The following is a 24,104-nucleotide window of genomic DNA, read 5'->3' on the forward strand; positions in this document are numbered from 1 at the left end:
TAACTTTTGAATAGGGGTGATCAGGTGAACATGACTTTTCTGTTGATGGTGATGAAGAATCATTGGGAGACATTAAAGAAAATGATGGAGGAAAAGCAGAGTCTGAGAGAATAGTTTTAAGAATAGGGGAATTTCGGGAAGGTGTGGAATTTGGGAGCACAAATGACCTCTTTTTTAGATCACATCAAAACCATGAATATTGGGGCTCACTTTGCTATGCAGCTCTATGGGGTCTTGGTGGGCATTTTAAACTTTTTATTCTGTTGGAGATGTGCTTTAAAGCTCTAACAAATGTGCTTATAGCTGGCCCTCCATGGGTTACCTACCCACAGATTTAACTGACTGGGATAAAAAATATTCCAAAGAGAAAAGTTATGTTGTTGTTGACATGCATTATGAAGTTAGGTCTAGGATGGTTGCAGACTTATTTTCTTTTCATTATTCCCTAACAATGCAGTACATGTATGTCACTTACATTATATTGGATGAATCTAGAGATGAATCAAAGTATATAGGATGGAAGGATGTGTGTAGGTCATATGCAAAGATTAAACCATCCTAATATATTATATAAAAAGCCAAGGGCTGTCACAACCAAAACAGCTGGACAGGCAACTGAACAGCAAACTGCATGGGGTGACCAGGCTAGCAGGGGGTGGCAGTTAGGGGCAACCAGGCTGGCAGGGGGGTCAGTAAGAGGCAATCAGGCTGGCAAGGGGGACAGTAAGGAGTGACCAGGCCAACAGGAGGGGGGCAGTTGGGGGCAACCAGGTTGGCAAGGGGGACAGTTAGGGGTGACCAGGCTGACAGGCAGGTGAGCAGTTAGGAGCCAGTGGTCCCAGATTGTGAGAGGGATGTCCAACTGCTGGTTTAGAACCCATCCTCAGGATCTGGTCTAAACCCGCAGTTGGACATCTCCCAAGGGGTCCTGGATTGAAGAGGGTGCAGGCTGGGCTGAGGGCACCTTCCTGTGCATGAATTTTGTGCACCAGGCCTCTAGTTTTATATAAGGGACTTGTGCTTTTGGGGATTTTGGTATCTGTGGAGGTCCTGGAACTAACCCCTGCAGAGACTGAGGAACAACTGTAGGTATATCTTTAGCAGGCAAGCATATTTACTATAGTATTGGTCTTATTAACATTTGCTTGAAAAGGAACTTTCTACAAATAAAGTTAGATTTAAGTAATGGTCTTTCAGGAATTTGTATAGTATTGACTTTTAACATTAATTTGTCTCTCAAACTTCATCTACATAAACATCAAAGTTACATTCATTTACCAGAACACAAAGAACTTCTCCTTAATGACTATATTTTAATTTGTTTTATTGATCCAAGTGGTTCAATATGAATTTCAGAAACTTCTGCTTCTGAAAATAATTTTCATATGAAAACAGATAAAGTAGGATCATTTAATTTCTATGAAAATAACAAATGTCACTTAAGTCAGCATAGCTGTAATTTATTGCCATGAAATATTCTAGGCATTTTTATATTTTGAAAGGAAAGATCACATTCGCAGTTTCTGATAAAGTTAAAGAAACACCATATGATCCAGTAATCTCACTCTTGGGTATTTACCCTAGAGAAATAAAAACTTAAGTTCATACAAAAACCTGTGCATGAATATTCATAGCATCCTTATTTGCGATAGCCAAAACTGAGAAACAATCCATTGACCGTTAAAAGGTTAATGGATGAACTATGGTACATCCATAATATGGAATACTATTCAGCAGTAAAAAGGAATGAAATACTTATACATGTAGTGACTTGGATGGATCTCAAGAGTATTATGCTGAGTTGAGGGAAAAAGCCAATTTCAAACGGTTACTACCATATGATTCCACTTACATAATATTCTAAAAATGACAAAATTACAGCAATGGAGAAGCCTATATAATAAAGAGGTAATATTCAGATTGACCCTCACACCCTCACAAGATGGCTGCCTAAGATTAGGTTGGCAGAGGGGTTAGTGAGAGATGACCCAACAACTGAACAAGCAGGCTGCATGGGGTGACCAGGTTGGCAGGGGGGGAGTAAGGGGTGACCATGCAGGCAGGCAGGTGAGTGATTAGGTGCCAGTGGTCTAGGATTATGAGAGGGATGTCTGACTGAAGGTTTAGGTCCTGCAGTCGGACATCCCCCAAGGGCTCTCAGATTGGAGAGGGTGAGGGTAACCCCCATGCACGAATTTCATGCACTGGGCCTCTAGTAGATTAATAATTCCCAGGGGTTAGGTTTAGGAAGGGGAGTGACTCTAAAGGGATAATGTAAGGGATAGCACTCCAAGATACTTTAGGGATGGAAAAGTTTTGTATCTTGGCTGTGATAATTAAATTAATCTATACATGTGATAAAATTTCAATGTGGTACATATAAAAAAATTGGGTGCATGCAAAAATTGGTGAATTCTAAATGTCTAAAATTTAGTTAGTAATATATATCCATATCAACTTCCTAGTTTTGATAATTTAACTATACTTATGTCAGATGTTATCGTTGGGGAAAGCTGGATGAAAGTACATGGGTACAAGGGAACTCTTTGTACTGTATTTGTAAGTTCTAAGTCTAAAGTTATCTCAAAATAAGAAGTCGGGGAAAAAAAGGCCTCACCTTAGGAAGATGGCTAATGGGAAAAAGAATTGTACATTTTATGATACTGATGTCTATTTTCTTTTAGACTTCTGCTAACATGTGGGGTGGAGAGGTTTGGGATGGGAATCAGACTTCAGCATATCGTTTATTCATTTGTTCCTATGCCACAGTGGGTAGTGGTGGAAGATGTGGTGTCATAGAAAGAGCTTGGAACTTGATGTGAGCAAATATTTCTCTGTTTTTTGTGTGTTCTGATTATTTTGCTTATATGCAGTGTGACCCTTGATAAGACCCTTAAACTAGCACTCCATTTTAAACTTATAAAATGAGTATCAAATAGGAGGAGACGGAAGAGGGCATGTGGGGAATAAGCAGTGATGGAAGGAGACTTGACTTAGAAGTAGTGATGTGTTGTAGAATTGTGCACTTGAAACCTGTATAATTTTGTTAATCAGTACCATCCCAAATTCAATATAAGGAAAACTACAATAAAATGGGTGTCATAATCTCTTCCAACTTTAATAAGATTTTCATAGGATTTATATGAGGTAGTCCATACAAATGATTTATAATTCAAACTATGAAATTTTATTCCTACTCATGTAATACCAGATAGCCCAACTCCCAACCTTCTGGTATTTTCAGCTTCAAAAGAAGATTTCTTATGCAAGTACATAACCACAGTGAATTAGTGGACAAGTAATCAAAAGTCAAAAATGAAACAAAGGCTCACTTATCTTTTGTTTCAAGGAAGGCTGTGAGTTGAGCATTTAGCTCAATTTGTTTTTTTTCTTTCAAACCAGAAGGTTTCAGAGGGAAAGTAATGCACTGTTTTCTTTCAAAATTAAAAAAAAAAATCAGTAAGTATTTCTAACAAAAAAAGATGGTTCTGCAGGATTTTCAGTTGGAACTTCTGCTTATGTTTATAAAGGAGGAAAATAAAAAAGTCCTTTGCCAATTGTGGCCAGTAGAATTAGCATCATCTTTTTCATGGCATCAGATACTGCATGAAAATCTGGATCCTGAAAAGAAAGTTGCTAATCTAACATGGTCTCCCACCAACTCTTTAATTAATTCATTTTGCCTGCGCCATCATTATTCTTCCAAATGTAGATTAACTGGATTATGCTGTAATTAAATTTCTTTAGAACAATAGGCTCTAGGGAGGCAGAATTCTATTACTAGCTTCACTGCTGACTTAGGGGCCAGGTATGAACTCCCCTTATTTCACAGTGCCTCAATTCTTCTGTCTATAGAGTGAGATAAACAATGCCTCAGAGGGACACAGTGCTGCTGCTTTACGAGCTCTACATTCTAATTGCACTCCAAATTCCTTGGTGGAAAAGTGCTCTTTGAAGAATTAAAAGATGTATTTATATTGTTGTTGTGATTCTTAACAGGAACGAAGCTTTAAAATCTAATTTTAAAAGCCTCCTACTGCACAGTACATTACCCACTTTCTTAAATACTGCAATCAGCTGTGCACTGAGTAGCTCTGTGGTATTTATTAAAAATAAAAAAATAAAATACTGCCAAGATGTACTGCAGAACGTTTTCAAAGCTATGTGCAGCGGTTTAACGGCAGGACTTCCATTGAAGTTAATGGGACTCATACTGGCAAATTCCAAGCACCACTTTGAAAATTTACCCCATAGGGATAGTTTAATGTTCCTTATTGATCATAAGTTTTTCAGATAACATTTCGAGGCAAAAAGGGAAAACTTATCAAAGGAAATAAATAATCTTTAATGAGATAACTTTGCATTGCCACTGTTCTAAGTAAGAGGATGCTCACAATCCTTTGGTAAAGTAGGCTCTTGGGATTGTTTATTGGCAACTGTTGCCAATGGGGTGAGAAGGGTTTTCATCATACTCTCCTAATTTCTGTGGCTTATAGAAAATAACACACTTTTCTTCTCAGTTTTGATATTTCATGTTTGCAGGGGTAGAGATATAGTTATGTGGGAAAGTAAGAGGAAATAGATTTGTATTCTTCTGAATGAGTAAAATTTGCATATTGCTGATACAAAGTTCAAACAGGAATAGATAGCTAAAACCCCCCGAGCTTTGTATATCCATACTTTTTGCTGCCTGATCAAAATATGTTTTTCTTAGTCCAAATATCATCTGTGCCACTGATCTATTGGACCTTTAACTAGCGTGGTAACCTGACATTGGAAGCTGGTTGTATCAGGTAACTATATGCCCTCAGATGGCCTACATGACCCTCATGTGACCTCTGCCTAACTGTCTATTTGAGCTCCAGCCAAAATGTCTCTTCCTTGGACAAGCCAAGCTCACTGGGTTTTAAGAATATTTGCAATTACAATTTTCTGGCCTGGAAAGATATCTGCCTAAATCTTCTCATGACTGGTCCCTTTTTAATATTCAGGTCAACTTGAGGGTCCATTCCTTTGAAGGACTTTCTCAGGCCTCCCAATCTAAAGAAGCCCCCACTATCTCTGTTTTATTTTCCTCTTTGCACATCACTTCAGTTGATATCTTACTTTTCAAAAACATGGTTGTGTATTTTTTTTTTCTGTCCATGGGATATTCGTTCTATGAGTAGGACCTTGCCCATTTGGTGCAACACAATCCCTCTAGCATCTTGAATCATGCTTGGACATGGTGCACATTGTATCAATGTTAGCTGGTTTATTATAAAAGATACAATTCCTGGGGTACCTTTGCTCCTGTGTCTCATACAATTTGTAATGATATTCTATATCTTCTTCCTACAAGTACTTCCACCTCCATCACCTTTACTTGGTATCACCATAATTAGACTTCCCCCTTCCAGTTTTGCCCTTCTTTAAGAGCACAGGAGACTGTATTCTTACAGGCAGGGACCATGTTCCATTCATCTTGGAGGTTTTTATACCTGAGACCATGTTTAGCATGTAATAAGTACTCTGTCTGTGAACAAATTTTCTTACATAACATTTGATAGTAGAGAATATTAGTACAATATATCACAGTGATCTACTGAAGTTTATAGAAAGGGTGGGAAATAATCATTTGCTTTTCATTTCCTTCTGAGGGTATTTTCTTTTCTTTTTTAAAAAAATATATATTTTATTGATTTTTTACAGAGAGGAAGAGAGAGGGATACAGAGTTAGAAACATCAATGAGAGAGAATCATCGATCAGCTGCCTCCTGCACACCCCCCACCGGGGATGTGCCCGCAACCCATGTACATGCCCTTGACTGGAATCGAACCTGGGACCCCTCAGTCCCCAAGCCAACGCTCTAGCCATTGAGCCAAACCGGTCTCGGCTGAGGGTATTTTCTATATGGTTAAGTTATATCAGCTAATCAAGCTACTTTGTAAGTTCAAATTTGTGCATCAGGTCAACAATTACCTAAACAGGTTTCAGAATAGTCTACTAATGTTAACAAACATTCAAAGGCTTTTCTGGGAGTAACATTACATATCCTGGAGATGTTTCCAATTGGGAAGTACATGGAGAACCTCATGATAATTCTGCTTAAGAGCATATGCATTCTGATACAAGGCAAGTAAAACTGCTTTAGAGCCCAATTTTCCCTTTAGGTTAGAGAACAGAAATAAGTGGCCTGATAATAAACCTGGTGAAATTAAGACTGATACTGCAACGAAAGTCATTTTGCAAAGTTCAACTTCTCATTCAAAAATCTTGGATTACTAAAGATGAACATAAAAGTATCAGGTTCTTTGTGAGTGGATGACAGTGAACAAGGTTCAATTACATTTAAACAAGGGTAATTTTGTCATAGTTGGGTAGTGTGGTACAATGGAAAACAGATAATTGCTTGGACTTTGTCCTGGGTTCCTGGCACACTGCTCCCCAAATTCTTGGGATCTCTGAAGTGATAAATGTCTTTTGCATGCTAATGAGATGACCATAGTTTTAAGATTGGGACCAGTTACCAGAAAGACCAAAGCACGGTTACAGAGTTGGAACTTTAAGCTTAGCCCTGGACCTCTGGAAAGGGAACAAGGTCTAAAGAGGAGTTGAATCACCAATGGCCAATGATTTAATCAATTGTGCCTAAGTAATAAGGAGAGCTCCATGAAAATATCTAAACCACGAGGTTCTGAGAGTTTCCAGGTCGGTGAACACATTGAGGTGCGGGAAGGGTGGCATGCCTGGAGAGGGCATGGAAGCTCCATGCTAGTCATTTCCCCATGCCAAGTAACTGTCCTATGCTTCTATTCCACTTTCCTGTGCTGGAATTGTATCTTTTATAATAAACCAAAGTAGTAAGTAAAGCGCTTTCCTCAGTTCTGTGAATCATTTTAGTGAATTCTCAATCCTGAGATAGGGGTGTGGGAACACTCATAGTTGTAGTTAGTTCAGTAGAAGTGTGTGTAGAGCATCTCATTATATTGATAGCTGGCAAGTCAAGGCTGAGAGTGGGGTGCAGGGGAGTCTTGTGGGACTCAGTTCTTAATCTGTGGAATCTGCACTAACTCTATGTAGCTAGTATCAGAATTGAATTGAGTTGGTAAATACCCAGTTGGTGTCTTGAGAGTTGGAGAATTGGCTGGTATGAGAAAGAAAAAAAAAAAGCAACACAAAAAAGAACACACTTCAGATTTGATATTGTGAGTAAAAATAGCACATTAGGTAAGTATATTTTTCTAGAGTCAAATAATAATCAGTAAACCTTGTTTCTTTCATCTACCACCTTTCTGTGGACAAGTCTCTTAAACTCTGTCTTACTTCCTCATACAAAATGGGATATAATATAGAGAGCAGTACCTAGCATAGAGCAGGTCTTAATAAATATCAGCTATCAATAACTAAAGGGATTGAAATGACTTTAATGGCTTTTTGTGATAAATCAATCCAACAGGGTTTAATTGTCCTCAGATGGTCCAATGAATCACATAGAATACATCTACATGTGAACTAGTTTGAAGACTTAGAAGTAAAGAGAAACAGAAGAAGATAGGAAGTAGGAGAGAATATAATTTCTACAAAGGAGAGAAAAGATTAGAAGGTATATAAAATGATGCAATTCAAAGGCTTAGAACAAAATTCAATGTTTCATAGAATTGAAGATGGAGAAGGCAGAGAAGCAAAAACAAAACAAAACAAAACAAAACATGCTGAATGTCTGTTGATAGTGATGAAGAATCATGTCTCAAATCTTCAGTTGAGAGGGCAGTGGCAGTTCTTGGAATCTCTGATTTAACTTTTGAACACATTAGCAGCTGAAGTTGCCTTTTAATGGGATGAACTCCCAGACATATTAGAGTGGTCTTGGCTGTGTGGTTGATTTTAATAAAGGCTTCTATTTTGTTTTAGCCAAGTAAGAAGCTGGTTATTTTTTTCTTATTAAAAAAATTCACTTGTTGGCATTTTCCTGAGAGACTGTTATCTCACGTCAAAGGCACATGTTCTCAATTCATGGGGGAAAGATCTGTGCTGTGGTTTGTTTCCTTTGTCTTCTTGTGGAATTATGACACTGAAGGAAAACTGTTAAAACTGCATTAAGATATCAACTTAAATTTAGCACCAAGTACAGATCCAAGATTAATAACAGACTGGTATTTTCTGCTTCTTTAAGATGCACTGCAAAACTGGAAAATATGGCCCTATTATATCTGTCTTTAAAATCACCAGGGAATCCAAACAAGCCACTGTTGGAAGTGATTTGTTGGCTTCCTGACACACCAGGCTCATTATCCTGATCTAAGTACCAGCCTTTGGTACTATTTGCAATTTTCAGGTAGGCCATTAATAAAAGCTTGAAATAATAATGACTACAAAATCATTCTTTGAAGTTATTTCACACATTCTCAATATTGAGGTCATTGAATGAGTGATTTGTGCTTGAATGTAGAAATATTGTTAAAGGCAACCTGGATTGTCACCCTAAAATATACTCGACCCTACAAATTGGTAAGGCAATGGTTATTGCCCATAGTTATAGAAATATTATTTCAATAGAGTCTTTGAGGAGAGATGTACAATAGATTAAATATATAGGCATAAGGAATAATTTTATAATAAAAAAAGAAATTTTACTAGTTTTCAAAGGAAACTCCCTAAACCAAGCAGAGATAATTACAGTAATGAAAGACAGCACATAATTAAAAAAAATTAATAGACCTTTCTCATTCCCTAGGTAATTAATTGTTTAAAATGTTTTTTCAAGACACAAGTATACAATGATTTTCTGATTTCTTAAATCAACAAGTGCTTTAAATGCTCTTGGTTCTGGTTAGAGGTTGGGCAGTTCAGGAAGAAGAAGTTCTAAAGACTTTGGGAATTAGCCATGGACCACTATCAAATTGTGTCCAAATACTATCATTTGGTCTATAGTGCTCAATACTATAGAAAGGTTACTAGATGGCCACTCAGGTAGCTTTCATCTCTTTCCAACCTAAAAGAATAATATTGGTGTGCTTACAGAAAGCATTTTTCACATTGAAGGTACAGCCAGCTTATCACAATCTTATCTATATCTTTTTCTTGAATGCTTAAGACGTCTAAAAACATTTGGGTGTGTATTTGGCATGTTCAGAGTAATCAAATCATACAAACACATGGAGACCTGAGAAATCTTAGCTACATTTCCAAACTCAGAGCAGTTGCCACAGACAGATGAGAGAGATATTATTCCTTGTTCCATTTCATCACAGTAAATTATGTTGAACATGGGAACTACAAGGTTCAGTTTACATTATACTTTATCATTTTATCAGTGACATCAATCATTTTTATGGACCTATTAAACAGGCCCAGAAGGGGTTTTGTCATCTGGCACAGCCTTCTGCCTCATACAGGTGACATTTGGTTCCTCTGTGTAAGTTAAAATTGTATTGACCTCATACTAAAGAGCCACACATTCAAATATTACCTCAATTCACCGGGGCCATGGGACAAACAGCTATATGCACTTTCAATAAGAGGCTGAAAAATGCATAGTTACCCTAAATGTAAGTATAAATATTGTCTTTATTCTAATAGGGATTCATTATATACTTATCCATGGAATTTTCTTCCAAAGTGATTAATTTACAAAAATACCCAAACTATGCCTAAGCCATGTGATACTAAATTTGTAAGGTCACTATTGACAGGGTCAAAGGTGTCTAAAATTACATATAACATAACATCATTTTTAGAACCACATGTCACATCCAAACCTCAAGGATCTGATACAGGGAGAGAAAGATTAAAGCACTAAGAGAGGCTGATGCATCCAGGGTTGAAAACAGCTATCAAAAGGCAGCAGGCATCTGGGAAAGAACTTTTCAGCTCTGGGGCCGGAAATACATTGGCATTGCCTCTGGAGCTGGAACAAAACCAATTTGTAATTGGTTTTAAAGCTTGGAGTGGAACATTCCTGCAGCCATCCATGAACCAATCTTATCCTGTAGAAGCTGAGTGAATCTTGGCCAACATTTGCCTTGTAAATTGTTTTGTTTGGGTCCCTTGTAGGACAGAAAGTACTCATGCAATGGTTTCACATCAAGTTACAGTCCTCTGTGATGTTGTCTGAACAGAGAATTCAGAAAGAAGAAAAAAAAAATCTCCAGGGAGAAAGATCAAAAGCCTTCACTAATATGCTTTGGGGCTGAACAGGCCTGCAAGGCTGGGAGTTCCTACCTGTTTTCCTCTCTACCTGAACAATGGTTTCCAAAAAGGAGAAAAGCCCATTCTTACAGAAGAGAGGAAGCTAGACAAATAAAATTCACTAGCAGAGGCCAAACAAGGCATTTAAAAACTGTGTTAATTTAGAATTTCACTATTATCACCCCGGTGCTTCAAACACTGCCAAATTTCTATAAAGTTTGACCGAATAAATGGTAACTCTTTTGAAGTGTGTATACCATGAAATTGCCTCGGTGTCAGAAAGTGTGGGGAGCTCACCCATTCTTCCACCCCCAGGTCAGTGCTCTTCCTTTGCAACAAGGGTGGAATGAAAGATGGTCCTGAACAGGGCCCGTGGATGGGGAGACACCTTCTCCAATGCTCCTTAAGTTCACTCTGCCCCTGCCTCAGGGAACAGGGGTAAAGGAGGAGACTAAGAGGATTGCTCAACAGCTCCTGGCTTCTAAAACAAAATGAAAACCCGTTGTGGATGAAGAAGATAGTCTAAGTCACTTTGTAGATTAAAAATCCACTTTCTTAGGGTGGAAAAGGTTGAAATAAGTAACCATAAGAACTTTCAGTATTTGGATTTGAATGGCTGCCAAAGAAGAGAGAAGGCAAGAAGAGCAAGAAAACCAGATTTAGCTGTTAAATAACAACAGCAACAACTACTATAACAATAATAGCTTGTATGTTTAGGGTTTTTCCCCTCAAAAGGAGGAACATTCTATTTTTTAAAAGGGGGGGGGGCTGAAGTTATGTTCTTCTAAAATGTCAATGTCATGAGGCAAAGAAGGTCTGAGGAATTGTTCTAGATTAAAGGAGACTAAAGATACATAGCAACTAAATGCGGCATGTGATCTTTGACTGGATTATGTACTGAGGAGGAAAAAATGCTGTAAAGGACATCACTGGGTCAGCTGACAAAACTGGAATACAACCAGGAGAACAGATAAAGTGTTGGATCAATGTTAAATTTACTGAAGGTTATGTAAAGGAATATCCGTATCCTTAGGAAATCTACATTGCAATATTTAGGGGAAAAGGACTTTGATGTAGGCAACTTACTCTTTTTAAAAATATTTTTTTGAGATACAATTTACTAGAGTTTAAAATTTTATGATATACTTTTAAACATTTTACTGGAGGATCCCAGATCTTAACACCAGAATGCTATATGACATCTTCATTAAGAAGTATAATTTGAAGTTGGTACCTAGGTGAATGGAATCTCTCTGAAAACCACAGCATCTAGGGAAGTGCAGAGATGTGATTCTTACTTATGGACTGCAGGGTGGATGTCTCATATTTCAGAGTATAAAACACTTAATCCTGTATGAAGTTACCAGTGCATAAAATAAAACAAACTTGAGGCACACTAATTGACAGGCATTACCAAGTCTAATACACTTCTATCCATTCTAGTTCATTAGAAGCATAAAGAGATATTGCTTCTATTGTGGGGGAGAAAACTTTTTTTTGGAAATATTTACTGAAATTAATGCTTCCCTAATTCAGGTCAACACTGAGAACCATATAGTTCAGTGCAACTTAATTGATACAAGTGGGTGTTCTAGAGCCAGACCTTCTGGCTCAAATCCCAGCTCCACCACTTACTACTTATATGACTTTTAGTAACTTATTTCACTTTTCTTTGCCTCAAATTCTTCATCTGTAAAATGGGGTAATAAAAATACCTACCACACAGTGCTGTGGTGAGGATTAAATGAGTCAACACCTTTAAAAACACAAGCGTGCCTGATGTGATACTCCACAAATATTAATTTTAATATAAATTAAATGTTGCAATACAGTAGACAGAAGAAAAGGATGCAGAAGTCCAGGTGTCCGGACTTTGGTATTTACCTATAACACAGAAGGGCTTTCGGGCAAACCTCAGTCTTCCTTGCCATCCTCTGTACCGACAACAGCAACCTGCAGACCAGATTCGAATGATGAACTCCAAACCAAAGACGACAATCATCACGAACTCCTAAAATATCAAATCAGACATGTTGGAGGTATTGTGGAGCAAACCAGAGCAAGAAGCTCAGAGCATATTTCTGAACATTTAGGCACTTCATCCAAAATGTCTATTTGTTACATTTAGACAATTTCAGAACACCTCTTCTCCAAAGCAAACTAAACCTGGAGAACATTGAGAACTCATATTGTCTGCATTTGCTATTATGGGATGCCATTCCTTTAAGTCTTGAACACTTTGCAGATTTAAGAGTCAGTTACAATACTAAATTTGCAGGCTGAATTGCCAATCTGTTTTGTATAGCTTACTTACCAGTGTAGCTGACTTCAGCTACCTGATGACATGTGAAGGATCTGAAAATGAAAGAGAGGACCCTGAAAATACAACTTGACAGTTTCAAAGAAAACAGACCATTTGGCTGCAAGAAGTAACTATCTCTAAGCCCTTAAGAGTTGTTCTTAGAGAAAAAGGAACTGAATATTTAAAACTTTGCAGAGTTCTTTTATTATGGTGTTTAAATCTCATTATAAAACCGAAGTTTCAAAAACATTACTGTGCATGTGGCATATGTATGCTTTGTCAGAAATGAGACCCTAAAGTCTTAGAATCTGAAGGTTGTTAATTATACTGGCCTTTTGTGAGAGCTACTTGAAAAATAACACCTGCTCCAGCAAAAGGACTTTGAAATTATTTAGGAAGAGTTTTGAGTGAACCTTGGGGAAAGGCCAACTAAATTGGCTCATTAAGCAGTGGATCATAGAATGAGAAACCAAATGGAATTTTAAAGAAGAAAGCATTTTTTGGAGCAAGCTAATCATACCACCTTGTTTCCCTTATAGGGACAAGCACTGAGTTTATCAAAATTGGTTTATTTTTATTTTTATTTATTTATTTATTTATTTATTTATTTATATATATATTTTAAAATACATTTTATTGATTTTGTACAGAGAGGAAGGGAGAGAGACAGAGAGTTAGAAACATCGATGAGAGAGAGTCATTGGTCAGCTGCCTCTTGCATACCCACTACTGGGGATATGCCCGCAACCAAGGTACATGCCCTTGACTGGAATCGAACCCGGGACCTTTCAGTCCCCAAGCTGACGATCTATCCATTGAGCCAAACTGGTTTCGGCAAAATTGGTTTCTTTTTAAAAACAATTCCCTGTCTTGTTTTGAAACAAGGATTGGTTCATCATTAATGATGTAGAACAGCTATCTTCAACCTTTTTCATCTCATGGAATACATAACCAATTACCAAAACTCTGTGGCACACCAAAAAAATATACTTTTTTGCTGATTTCACAAAAAATAGGTATAATTGTTGGCAGCTATTGTTGTATTGACTGTTGTCATCTTTAAAAAGTTGGCAATCTAAGGGAAATGAGGTCAGTGCCCCTGACTTAATAGTCAGGTATTACATGTTTTAAAAATTCTTGTGGCACCCATTGAAAATTGCTGATGTAGAACTGTATATATATAAAATTTTTATTGAACTTATTTTTTTATGAATTGATTTTTATTATAGTTGCTTAAATGTGATACATGGTCCTTATGAAAACCTTAAACATTACAGAAATATAGAGCATAGAAAGTAAAGGTTCTAATTCACTTCCCATTCTCCTACCCCATTCACCAAGATAAAAACTGCTATGAAATTTAGAAAAATGGCATTTGTGTTGCAAGTTTTAGGCAAATGTCTATTTCTTCATTTAGAGTATGTGATGATGTGTTGCACTTTTGAAATGTCTAGTAGAGATACATCATTTTATCCGTCTGTTATTTTGCACTAAGTAATGCACAAACATTTCTCACAATGGGAAATAAGTCTCCAACATCATTGCTGCTTACTTATAGCGATTTAAAACTATTTATTGGTTAAATCTCTGAAGATGACTTTACACACAGATGACCAAAACTATGCAACATTAATGACATGAGGGTTTTTGATTTTGTTAATCCTCACCTGAGGATATTATTCTCAGGGATATTTTAGAGGAAATGGACCGAGGGCGGTGTGTGTGTGTGTCAGAGAGAGACAGAGAAACTGTCCATTCCGGTTGATTAAAATGTGAGAAAGACACTTCAATTGGTTGCCTCTGGCATATGCCCTGACAGGGGCCAGGGACAGAGTCTGCAACTGAGGTACATGCCCTTGACCAGAATTGAACCCAACACTTTAACCACTGAGCAAAACTGGCTAGAGCTGAGGGCTTTGTTTTGTTTTATTATGTATCTAGGTGGTTGGGTCTAGTCATTTATTACGATGGCTGCAGTACCAGATCACTTGTGTTTCATCCAGTTAATTTTCCCTCACACAGAAATCATGCCAAGTCCTATGATGCCCATGGAGCTGTGCCCCATCCAGGTGTAATGGCAGGTCCGCTTTTCTACCCCAGCCTCTAACTCCCACTTGTGCCAGAAAGGTTGGCACTCCACTTGTGACAGGTCATATTATAAGGATTACCCAAGAATATCCCAAATATGTTCGAGGGCCCAGGCGCTACCATATAATGATGTTTCTTTTCGTGGTAATAGATACTTAACCATTGTTATTTTGCCCCATTTTTAGGTTGCACTGAGGTAGGATAAATTAAGTCTACAAATTTGTGACTCAGGACCCCTTGTTCGGGAATATTGCTTACAGTTTTTTAAGGGGTTAGGAAAAAAAAATCTTTCATTTCCAAATAAAGCTAGAAGAAGTTGTAATTGGATTTCACCACAGGAACATAACTTCTGCCTTGAGGGAAGTAATAATAGAATTAGAGTTCTCTTGTTCTTCCTTGCTAGAGACCATTACTTAGCATTCCCTATGAGGGCTTGGTTTCAGACTGTGTGAAAAGTAACCCTGAAAATCTCCTGTCACTGAGTGAGCAGTGGGGAGAGGTGAGAGCTTGGCAGGTGTGGAGAGCATCCTTAGGCCCAGAGCGCAGCTGTGGGGAAGTTCTCTCTCCAAGACTTGGACTTATGTGATGGGGGCAAAAGTGTGAAATCCATTTTGAACAGACTCTATCTCCTGGTTCCTGCAAGTTGCATCTTATTTCAGTAAAAAGGAATACATTTTATTGAGCTAGAGAAGGGCAATCACCTCTCATCTGACAGGTGTAACATGAGTGGGGACTGGAAGTGTGAAAAGACCACTTCCCCCCTCTTTTTTCCTTTCCCCAGCTTTGTTGAGGTATAATCGACAAATAAAAATTGTATATATTTAAGATATACAACTTGATGTTTTAATATACATATATATTATAAAATGATTATCATAATCAAGCTAATTATATATTTATCACCTCACAGTTAACATTTTGTGTGTGTGTGGTGAGAACCCTTAAAATCAACTTAGCACATTTTCAGTATACAATACAATATTATTAACTACTAGAAGCATGGTGCATGAAAGTCATATATGGAGGGGGGGGTGGCCCTGAGCTCAGGCTGCACCCGTTTGCAATCTAGGATCCCTTGGGTAAGGTCCCTAGGCCTGGTCGGTGATCAGGGCCTATGTGGGCTTTCCTTCCCCTGGCTGCCAGCAGCTGGTCCTGCCCACAACCCCACTGCTGCCACTGCTTGCCATTTGTGTGCTGCTGTCCCCCCTCCTGACCACTGGTTGCCTCCCTCTGCGGGCGACAGGTGTGGGGTGTGATCGCTTAGCTGACCTGAGTCTCCCTCTGTAGGGTGATTGGTGGCCAGCCCACACACCCACCACAGTGTCACTGGCCAGTGGCCTGGGCTTCCCTCTGTGGGGCGATCGATTGTGGGCCTTTGGGATCGATCACCCAACAGAGGGAAGACGCACCACCTGGCTGAGGCTTTGTGATCGATTGCCATGCAGAGGGTGGCCTGGCCTTCCTCTGTTGGGCGATTGCAGAGACCACTCCCTCCCCACCCCGCCATGAGATGGGTCGCTCCACCAGCTGGTGGCCTGGGTCTCCCTCTGTGGGGCAATCATGGGGGAATGGCAGCCCCCCCAACCAATCACATCACACCTGCCTTGGCTGGTCTGGCACCAGTGCGTGTCATAGCATGGTTGTCCGAAAGTCGTCTGGACGGTCTTTCTGCTGTTTGGTTGTTCAGTTGATTTGCATATTACACTTTTATTATTATAGATAGTCACCAAGTCCTACATCAGATATCCAGAATGGGTTCATCATGAATAACTGAAATTTGCATAGCTGAAACAGTAACAACTTTCCATTTTCCCCGACATCTAGACCCTGGTAACCACCACTCTACCCTGCCCTTATGAGTTCAACTTTTTTAGATTTGATATAATTGAGATCATGAAGTATTGTAGTTGTTTTTCTCTGTCTGGCTTATTTCATGTGGAATAATGTCCTTCATGTTCATCCATGTTATTGCAAATAGCAGGATTTCCTTCTCTTAGAAGGCTATACAACTGTACATATATACCACATTTTTAATCCATTTGTCCTTTGATGGACACAGAGGTTGTTTTCATATCTTTGGTATTGTGAATAATGTTGTAATGAATATAAAAATGCAAATATCTCTTCATAATCTTGGCTTCATTTTCTTTGGATATATTCCCAGAGTGGTATTGCTGGGTCATATGGTAGTTCTGTTTTAATTTTTTGAGAAACCTCCATACTGTTTCCCATAGTGGTTGCACCAATTTACATTCCAACCAAAATGCACAAAGGTTCCCTTTTCTCCATAGCCTCACCAGAACTTATCTTTTGTCTTTGAAAATAGACATTTTAACAAGTGTGAGATGATATCATTGTGGTTTTGATTTTCATTTCCCTCATGATTCTTTTCATATACCTGTTGGCCATTTGTATGTCTTCTTTTGAGACACATCTTCCAGGTCCTTTGCTCATTTTAAAAATAGGTTATTTTTGAATTTTTGCTATTGAGTTATAGAAGTTTCGTATCTATCTATCTATCTATCTATCTATCTATCTATCTATCTATCTATATCCTTAAATGTTTTCTCCCATTCTGAAGGTTGTCTTTTCATTCTGTTGATTATTTTCTTTGCTTGTGGAAGTTTTTCAGTTTGATGCAATCCCATTTTCTAGTTTTGCTTTTGATGCCTATGCTTTGGATCTTATTTAAAAAAAATCATTGTCCAGAATAATGTCAAGCTTTTCCCCTAGAGTTTTAGGCTTTCCATTTAAATCTTTAACACATTGTGAGTTGATTTTTTTTTACATGGTATTAGATAAGTGTCCAGTTTTATTCTTTTGCACACAGATATCCAGTTTTTCCATTTATTATAAAAATCTCAGCAAATTAGAAAAAGAGATTTATTATCTCAATTTATTAAATAACATGTATAAAACCCAATGAAACATTTAGCTATGCTCTTAGAAAAAAAACATAATATGCATGCTAAAATTACAAAATGTTGATAAAAGAAATAAGAGAAGGCCTAAATAAATGGAAACACCATGTTCATGAATTGGATGACTCAACACAATAAAGTGGCACCTTTTCCCAAATTGATCTGCAAGTTTAATGAAATTCCTATAAAAATCTCAAAAAGCATTTTTTATTTTTTTTGAAATAAACAAACTTACTCTAAAATTAATAAGGAAAAACCCAGGTCCTAGAATAGGTAAAACAATGCCAACAAAGGGTAAAGTTAAAGGAATCACTCAATATGATAGTAAGACCTACTATATAGCTCTAATATTTAAGACTGTGTGGTATTCTCAGAGGGACAGACACACAGAGAACAATAAAGAGAGCAGAATAGAAAATTTGAAAACAGACAAATATGCTCAATTTATTTAAAAATATTTTTATTGATTTTAGAGAGTAAGGGAGAGGGAGAGAGAGATAAACATCAATGATGAAAGAGAATCATTGATTGGCTGTCTCCTACATGCCCCACACTGGGGATCAAGCCCACAATCTTGGCATATCAATCAGTGACCTCTTCGTTCATAGGTCAATGTTCAATCACTGAGCCATAATGGCTAGGCTGAGTTTTCTTATAAAAGTGAAAAAGAAATTTAGTGAAGGAAGAAATAGTTATTTAACAAATGATGTTGGGGCAATCTGGCATTAATAGGCTCCCCCAAACGTGTATCTAAATTTATACCCTCACACCTTATACAGAAATCAATTCAAATGTAAAATGGACTTAAATGTTAAACTATAAAACTGTTAGTAAAAAATAGGAGTAAGTTTTGGGAATTTGAGTTAAAGAAAAGTTGTTAGACTTGACATGAAAGCACAAGGAATAAAAGGAAAAATTAATGACTTAGACTTCATCAAAAGTAGAGAGAATGAAAAGACACACTATAGTCTAGGGGAAAACATTTACAAACCACATATATGACAAAGGACTAGTGTCTAGAATATGTAAAAACTCTTAAGATTCAGGAGTTAAAAACAACAACACACAAATCCATCTAGGAAATGGCCAAAAGTCATGAGTGACATTTCACTGAAGAGGATATATGGATAGCTAATCAGCACATGGAAAGATATTCAACATCATTAGCCATACAGAAAATATAAATTTAAATCACAATGAAATAACAGTACACATGTGTCAGAATGGCTAAAATAAAAAATAGTGGCAACATAAAATGCTGGGGATAATGCAGGGAAACTGGATCATTTACTCACTACCAGTGTGAATGTAAATGGTACCACTCATATGAAAAACAGTTTTATTCATTCTTATAAAAATGCAGTCACTATATGTTTTATTCTTGGGATACTCTCATTCAGAGAAATGAAAACATTGTTTATACAAAAACCTGTACACAACCGTTCATAGTGGGTTTACTCATAATGACCCCAAACTGAAAACAGTCCAAATGTCCTCACCACGTGAATGAGTTAAACAAGGGGTACTGTACATATGCCATGCGTTACTACTCAACAATAAAAAATGAATAAACTGTTGATACACAAGACAACTTGGATGGATCTCTAGAGAATTATGATGAGTGAAAAAAGCCCATCTCAAAAGGTTACCTATCATATTATTCTATTTATATGACATTTTTACAAACCATCTTAGCCAAAAGGCTGAGAAATGATTATATGACATTTTTAAAATGAAAAAAAATATTAGAAATGCAGAACAACTAATGGTTGACAGAAATCAAGGATTGTCGGGGGAGTCATGGGTAGATGGGAAGGAGGGGGTGGGTGTGGGTATTAAAAGGCAATCTGAGAGACCCTCGTGGTGATGGAACTGCATGGTATCTTGATTTTTGTTACAGATACATGAGCCTCTAATACAGATACACGGGACTACAACTACACATACTAATGTGTATAACCAAAAACTGGAGAAATTAAAAAAGAAAGATCTGTGGATTGTAGCAATAATAGTATTCTGGTTGTGATATTATACTATAGATTTGCAAAATTTTATTGTTTGAAGAAACAGGCTAAAGTGTAACCAGGATACCTTATATTATTTCTTACAATGGCATGTGAATCTGCAATTATCTCAAAAAATTTTCAATAAAAAAGCATTGCCCATCATCCAACCAATGGGGAGACTCATAAGAGGAAATGTTTTCCTCTTTAAGTTTAGATGCTAGATCTGATTTCATAGTGTTTTGGGTTAGTGGTGCTCTACAAATGATCCTTTGGAGGGGTTTCATTTTATTTTCAAATGAGTTAGAAATACAAAAATCTTTTACATTCAGTTGAAAATGTTTTATGGGTAGTTTTTTTTTTGACTCTTGTTAGGCCAGCAGGTACAGGTGCCTTTGCTGCTGTACCTTAGGATAAACCCATTCATTTTCTCTTGCTTGTTTTTAATTGAAATAGGATGCCCACTATTTTCTTAAGTGGTTGCTAAAGAGATAAGTGAATAACAATCAGAGTACTTGACCTACTTGGAGGAAAGCTGTAATGCAAAGCTGGTATTACTAACAATGGTCTGTCCTTCCTAATGGAAACCCTTAGATGCTTGGCTTTGGCAGCCCTCTACAACTAGAAGCAATGTTATTTTTACCATCTGTCCTAAAGGAGTTTTAGTATTTCCCCATTTGTCCTCAGAGAAATTTGGTAAACAACAAGCATTTTCCTACTCTCCTAAAGACTAAAGGAATGCATATAGAAATCTAGAAATCCAAGACTCAGGGGTAGAGCCAGTCTATCTTGAATATCTATTGAGAATACTAACGTAGCATTAACCCTCTTTTCTGGAGATTAAGAAAGAATCTTTATATGTCACACCAGAGGACTGTGATGCTATTTTATTGATATTTATGACTGCTGTGTAATTTGAGATCGAAATTCTATTCTTGCAGTTATTTTGTTCTTGAGTTACTCAAAGTGGTTTAAAGCAAGATTGATTTTGGGGGGCACAAATTCACAATGCCTAACAGCTCATGTTTCACTTGTTTTCTCATTAATTAACAATCACTGTTCATTAAACCACAGTGACCTTTGTCTAATCTACAAGCTGTCTGCTGTGACCATTATTTTTCCCCCCTGGTTTTATGCCATCAAATAGGATTTCTATGAAGATGAAATGCCGACATTATAAATCCTGTAACATTTGCACCAATTTTTGAAGAGCTGTGGTTAATTAGACATATAAAATTGGAACTATTGCCTTTTGTCAGAATATCAACATAATCAATTTCCAGCTATTTTTGCATTTTTTTGTGTGTGTATACTTATAGTAACATAGGGCAGCAGTCTAGCGTGCCTCCTCGGATAATCCCTGTAGAGTAAGGTGTGTGATGTAAACTTAGTCATAAATTGCCAAGAAAGGCATCAGTCAGAAGGGTTGCAGTTATAATTCTTTCCAATTTAGAAAGTTTTGCTAGTAAATAGATATTAAGGAAATAAAATTAAGATATAGTGATGGCTCCACACTTAAATCAGAAAATGGGGATAAATACACAAAAGGAAATCATCTTTTGTTTTTTGTCTCTTTAAAGCTCAGAAATATCCTAAACACTCACCATCATTAATTTAGATTACTTTCACATTTTTTTTTTTACTTTTTAGGAAGATATATTAACTATTAGCACATTGGAAGGGAATTTGAAGGAAAACGTGTTTCTATCAAATGGACTGATTTGACCTGGAATTGACATGTCAATACCTTCAGAATCATGTCTGCAGGGGGGCTGGTGGTGAGTGTATGATGGAAATTTACTAAGTTACTTAGTAGACACTAAGTTGGGGTTGTATAGAGAAGAGAGATGTAGAAGTAAGGAGTGGAGTGAGGTTGGGGAGACCAGAGCATCAGAAAAAGGGGAAAGAGTGATTGAGATAGTTTAGAAAACCAGCGTATCTGGGGTAGCCTTTGTGAGCTGCAAGGCTTAGGAAGACACTGAAAAAGGAATTCACTTCGGGAGCTCCAGGAGAATCAAGTGGCTCCTGAGGTCCTCCTGACTTTTGTTGGGCGATTCCAGAAATTTCTCTAGGAACAATTTATCCCTTTGAGTTTTCACACTTGATAAAATCTAAATCTCTGTCTGAGAAGTAATTTATTTAACCACACTTGTATGACAGTGGCCATTTATCTCAAAGGTTCCTCAGAGAGGCAATAGGGAAGGGAATAGATTGAAAATGACCCATTTCAAATGACTGATTTACAGTTGGTTACCAAAGGAAGATCAGGGACAGGTCTTTCTCAGGTGTTGGGACCATAGGTTGAGAGCAAATGGGCCAGGGGCAGGAGGCAGATGCCCCTTGCTGGGGAGAAGAGCAGTACTACAAAGGCTTGGAACAGAGGACATCCTAGGTTTCCCGCGCTGTTCAATCTAGCAGGGGTCTTATGCATCCTCGTTGTCAGGTGGGATTCCATGATGAGGACTTTTGCCCTCTTGTATTGATTTTTAGTCTCTTAGGCTTGGGCTGGCTGCTATAAAGGGCCAAAATGTCCATCCAATATGGGGGAGACACTCAAAAGATACTTTCTGTGTTCATGTTCTGTGTTCTTAAAGTCATATCCTACAGCAGGATAAAACATGGCTCCATCTGCCAGGGGGCATCTCTCTGTGGGACAGAGCCACAGAGGTGTTCTCTGCTGAGGTGCCCAAGTTGGCAGTGCACACAGGAGACTTCCCTCACATTCTCCTCTTCCCTCCGTTAGGAACAGAAATCAGGTTCACTGATTTTTGTCATGGTTGTCTACCTTCCCCCACTCTAAGCCAAAATGTATCTGGCTATATATGGTTGTCCCTGCAAGCAACAACCTGTGTATATAGCAGGGATTAGAACTAAACCTCTGAATCATGAACTCCAAGCTGGAAAAATTGAAAACAGTTTGCTGCACCTTGAATTGAACCTAGATATTTATTCTGCTACAATTTTGCCAAATAATCACAAATGAGCCAGTTAAACTTAGAATTGATGTTGAAAGCTCTGAATCAGATAAAAACAGAAATACCAAGAAAGCCTCCAAAAGGTTCTCAAAAAATTTAAAAATGGAACTGCCTAATGACCCAGCAATTCCACTTCTGGATATCTATCCGAAGAAACCCAAAACACTAATTTGAATGTATATATTCACCCTTATGTTCATTGCAGCTTTGTTTACTATAGTCAAGATATGAAAGAACCCAAGTGCCCATCAATAAAGTGTGTAAAAAAAGCTGTGATACATATATACAATGGAAAAAAAGAATGAAATCTTACCATTTGTGACAACATGGATGGACCTGGAAGGTATTATGTTAAGTTAAATATGTCAGAGAAAGACAGATACCATATGATTTCCCTTATATGTGGAATCCAAAGAACAAAATAAATGAACAAACAAAACAGAAATAGACTCGTAGATCCAGAGGGAAGGGAAATTGGGGCACTGGGTGAACAAGGTAAAGGGATAAGAAGTACAAATTGATACTTATAAAAAGTCAATGGGATGTAAAGAACATCATAGGAAATATAGTAAACATTCTATATAATAAAAGCATAATATATAAATTGTCCTCTTGACCAGGAGTTTGACAGGGAGTTCAATCAAGAGTTCACCCAGGAGTTCAATCAACCACCCACAGCCCGTCCCCCTGGTCGGCCTGGCCCAATTGGCCAGACACCACCCATGCATGAATTCATGCACCAGGCCTCTAGTCTATATTAATAAAAGGATAATATGCTAATTAGACCAAGTAGATTGGATGTCTTCCAGACGTCATTCTGGATGTCCTTCTTGACAAAGCCAGGGCATTGCCAGCCTGCAAACCACCCATGGCCCCTCACCCAGGCTGGTCCTGCCCCCAGCAGAGACCCCCACCCTGATTGGGGGCAGAGCTGGCCTGCAAACCCCATGGTCCCTTGCCCTGGTTGGCCTTCCCCCTCTCCCCACCACCCCCTGTAGTGGCGACCTCCCACCCCAATCCGGGGCCCCTTTCAAGACAGACCAGCTGGCCCCTACCTGTGCACCAGGCCTCTATCTTATATAATAAAAGAGTAATTTTATTATATTGACCCTGATGGCAGAACAACCAGAATGAAAGCTGGACCAGTCACTAGTAGAATGAAGTGGACTGATCACCTCTTGGTCCCTTCTCCCGGCCGTCAGGCACCCATCATCTGATGGAGAACAGGGAACCTGGGGTGGGTAGTGGCGGGCAGTGGGGGCGGTGGGGCTGGCTGTAGGCAGCTGGGGAAAATGGGCCTGATAGCAGGCCAGGCCTAGGGACTGTATCCGCACATGAATTTCATGTGCTGGGCTCTCGTATTATTAACTGTAGTGCGTAAATATGTAGGGAAGCCGTGTGGGTATGCTAGGAATATAGGGAGTAAAAAGAAGTCATACGATTATCTGAAGACTCCGGCAATGATACGAAAACAATTATAAAATTGATTAAATGTAAATTGAATAAAACATGACAATAAACTGAACATATATTATACTAAAATCTACCAATAATAAAAACAAAAAATAAAATTAACATTGATACCAGAAATAAAATTAGACCATTCTATTAGTTTTATAGTAAGAGAATATAAAAGGGCAATGT

The 24,104-nt window shown here is 38.0% G+C and overlaps 1 protein-coding gene across 2 annotated transcripts in view; it reads right to left on the reverse strand.

Moving 5' to 3' along the window:
- KCNQ5 (potassium voltage-gated channel subfamily Q member 5) overlaps positions 1-24,104 on the reverse strand; it is a 492,894-nt gene that overhangs the window by 125,198 nt on the left and 343,592 nt on the right. For both annotated transcript variants that reach the window (XM_036414202.2, XM_036414201.2), the window contains exon 3: positions 12,056-12,182. In XM_036414202.2, coding sequence (XP_036270095.1) covers positions 12,056-12,182 — 127 coding nt within the window. The remainder of the gene's footprint in view (positions 1-12,055; positions 12,183-24,104) is intronic.

Source organism: Pipistrellus kuhlii, unplaced genomic scaffold, assembly GCF_014108245.1.
Source record: "Pipistrellus kuhlii isolate mPipKuh1 unplaced genomic scaffold, mPipKuh1.p scaffold_m20_p_5, whole genome shotgun sequence".
NCBI lineage: Eukaryota > Metazoa > Chordata > Mammalia > Chiroptera > Vespertilionidae > Pipistrellus > Pipistrellus kuhlii.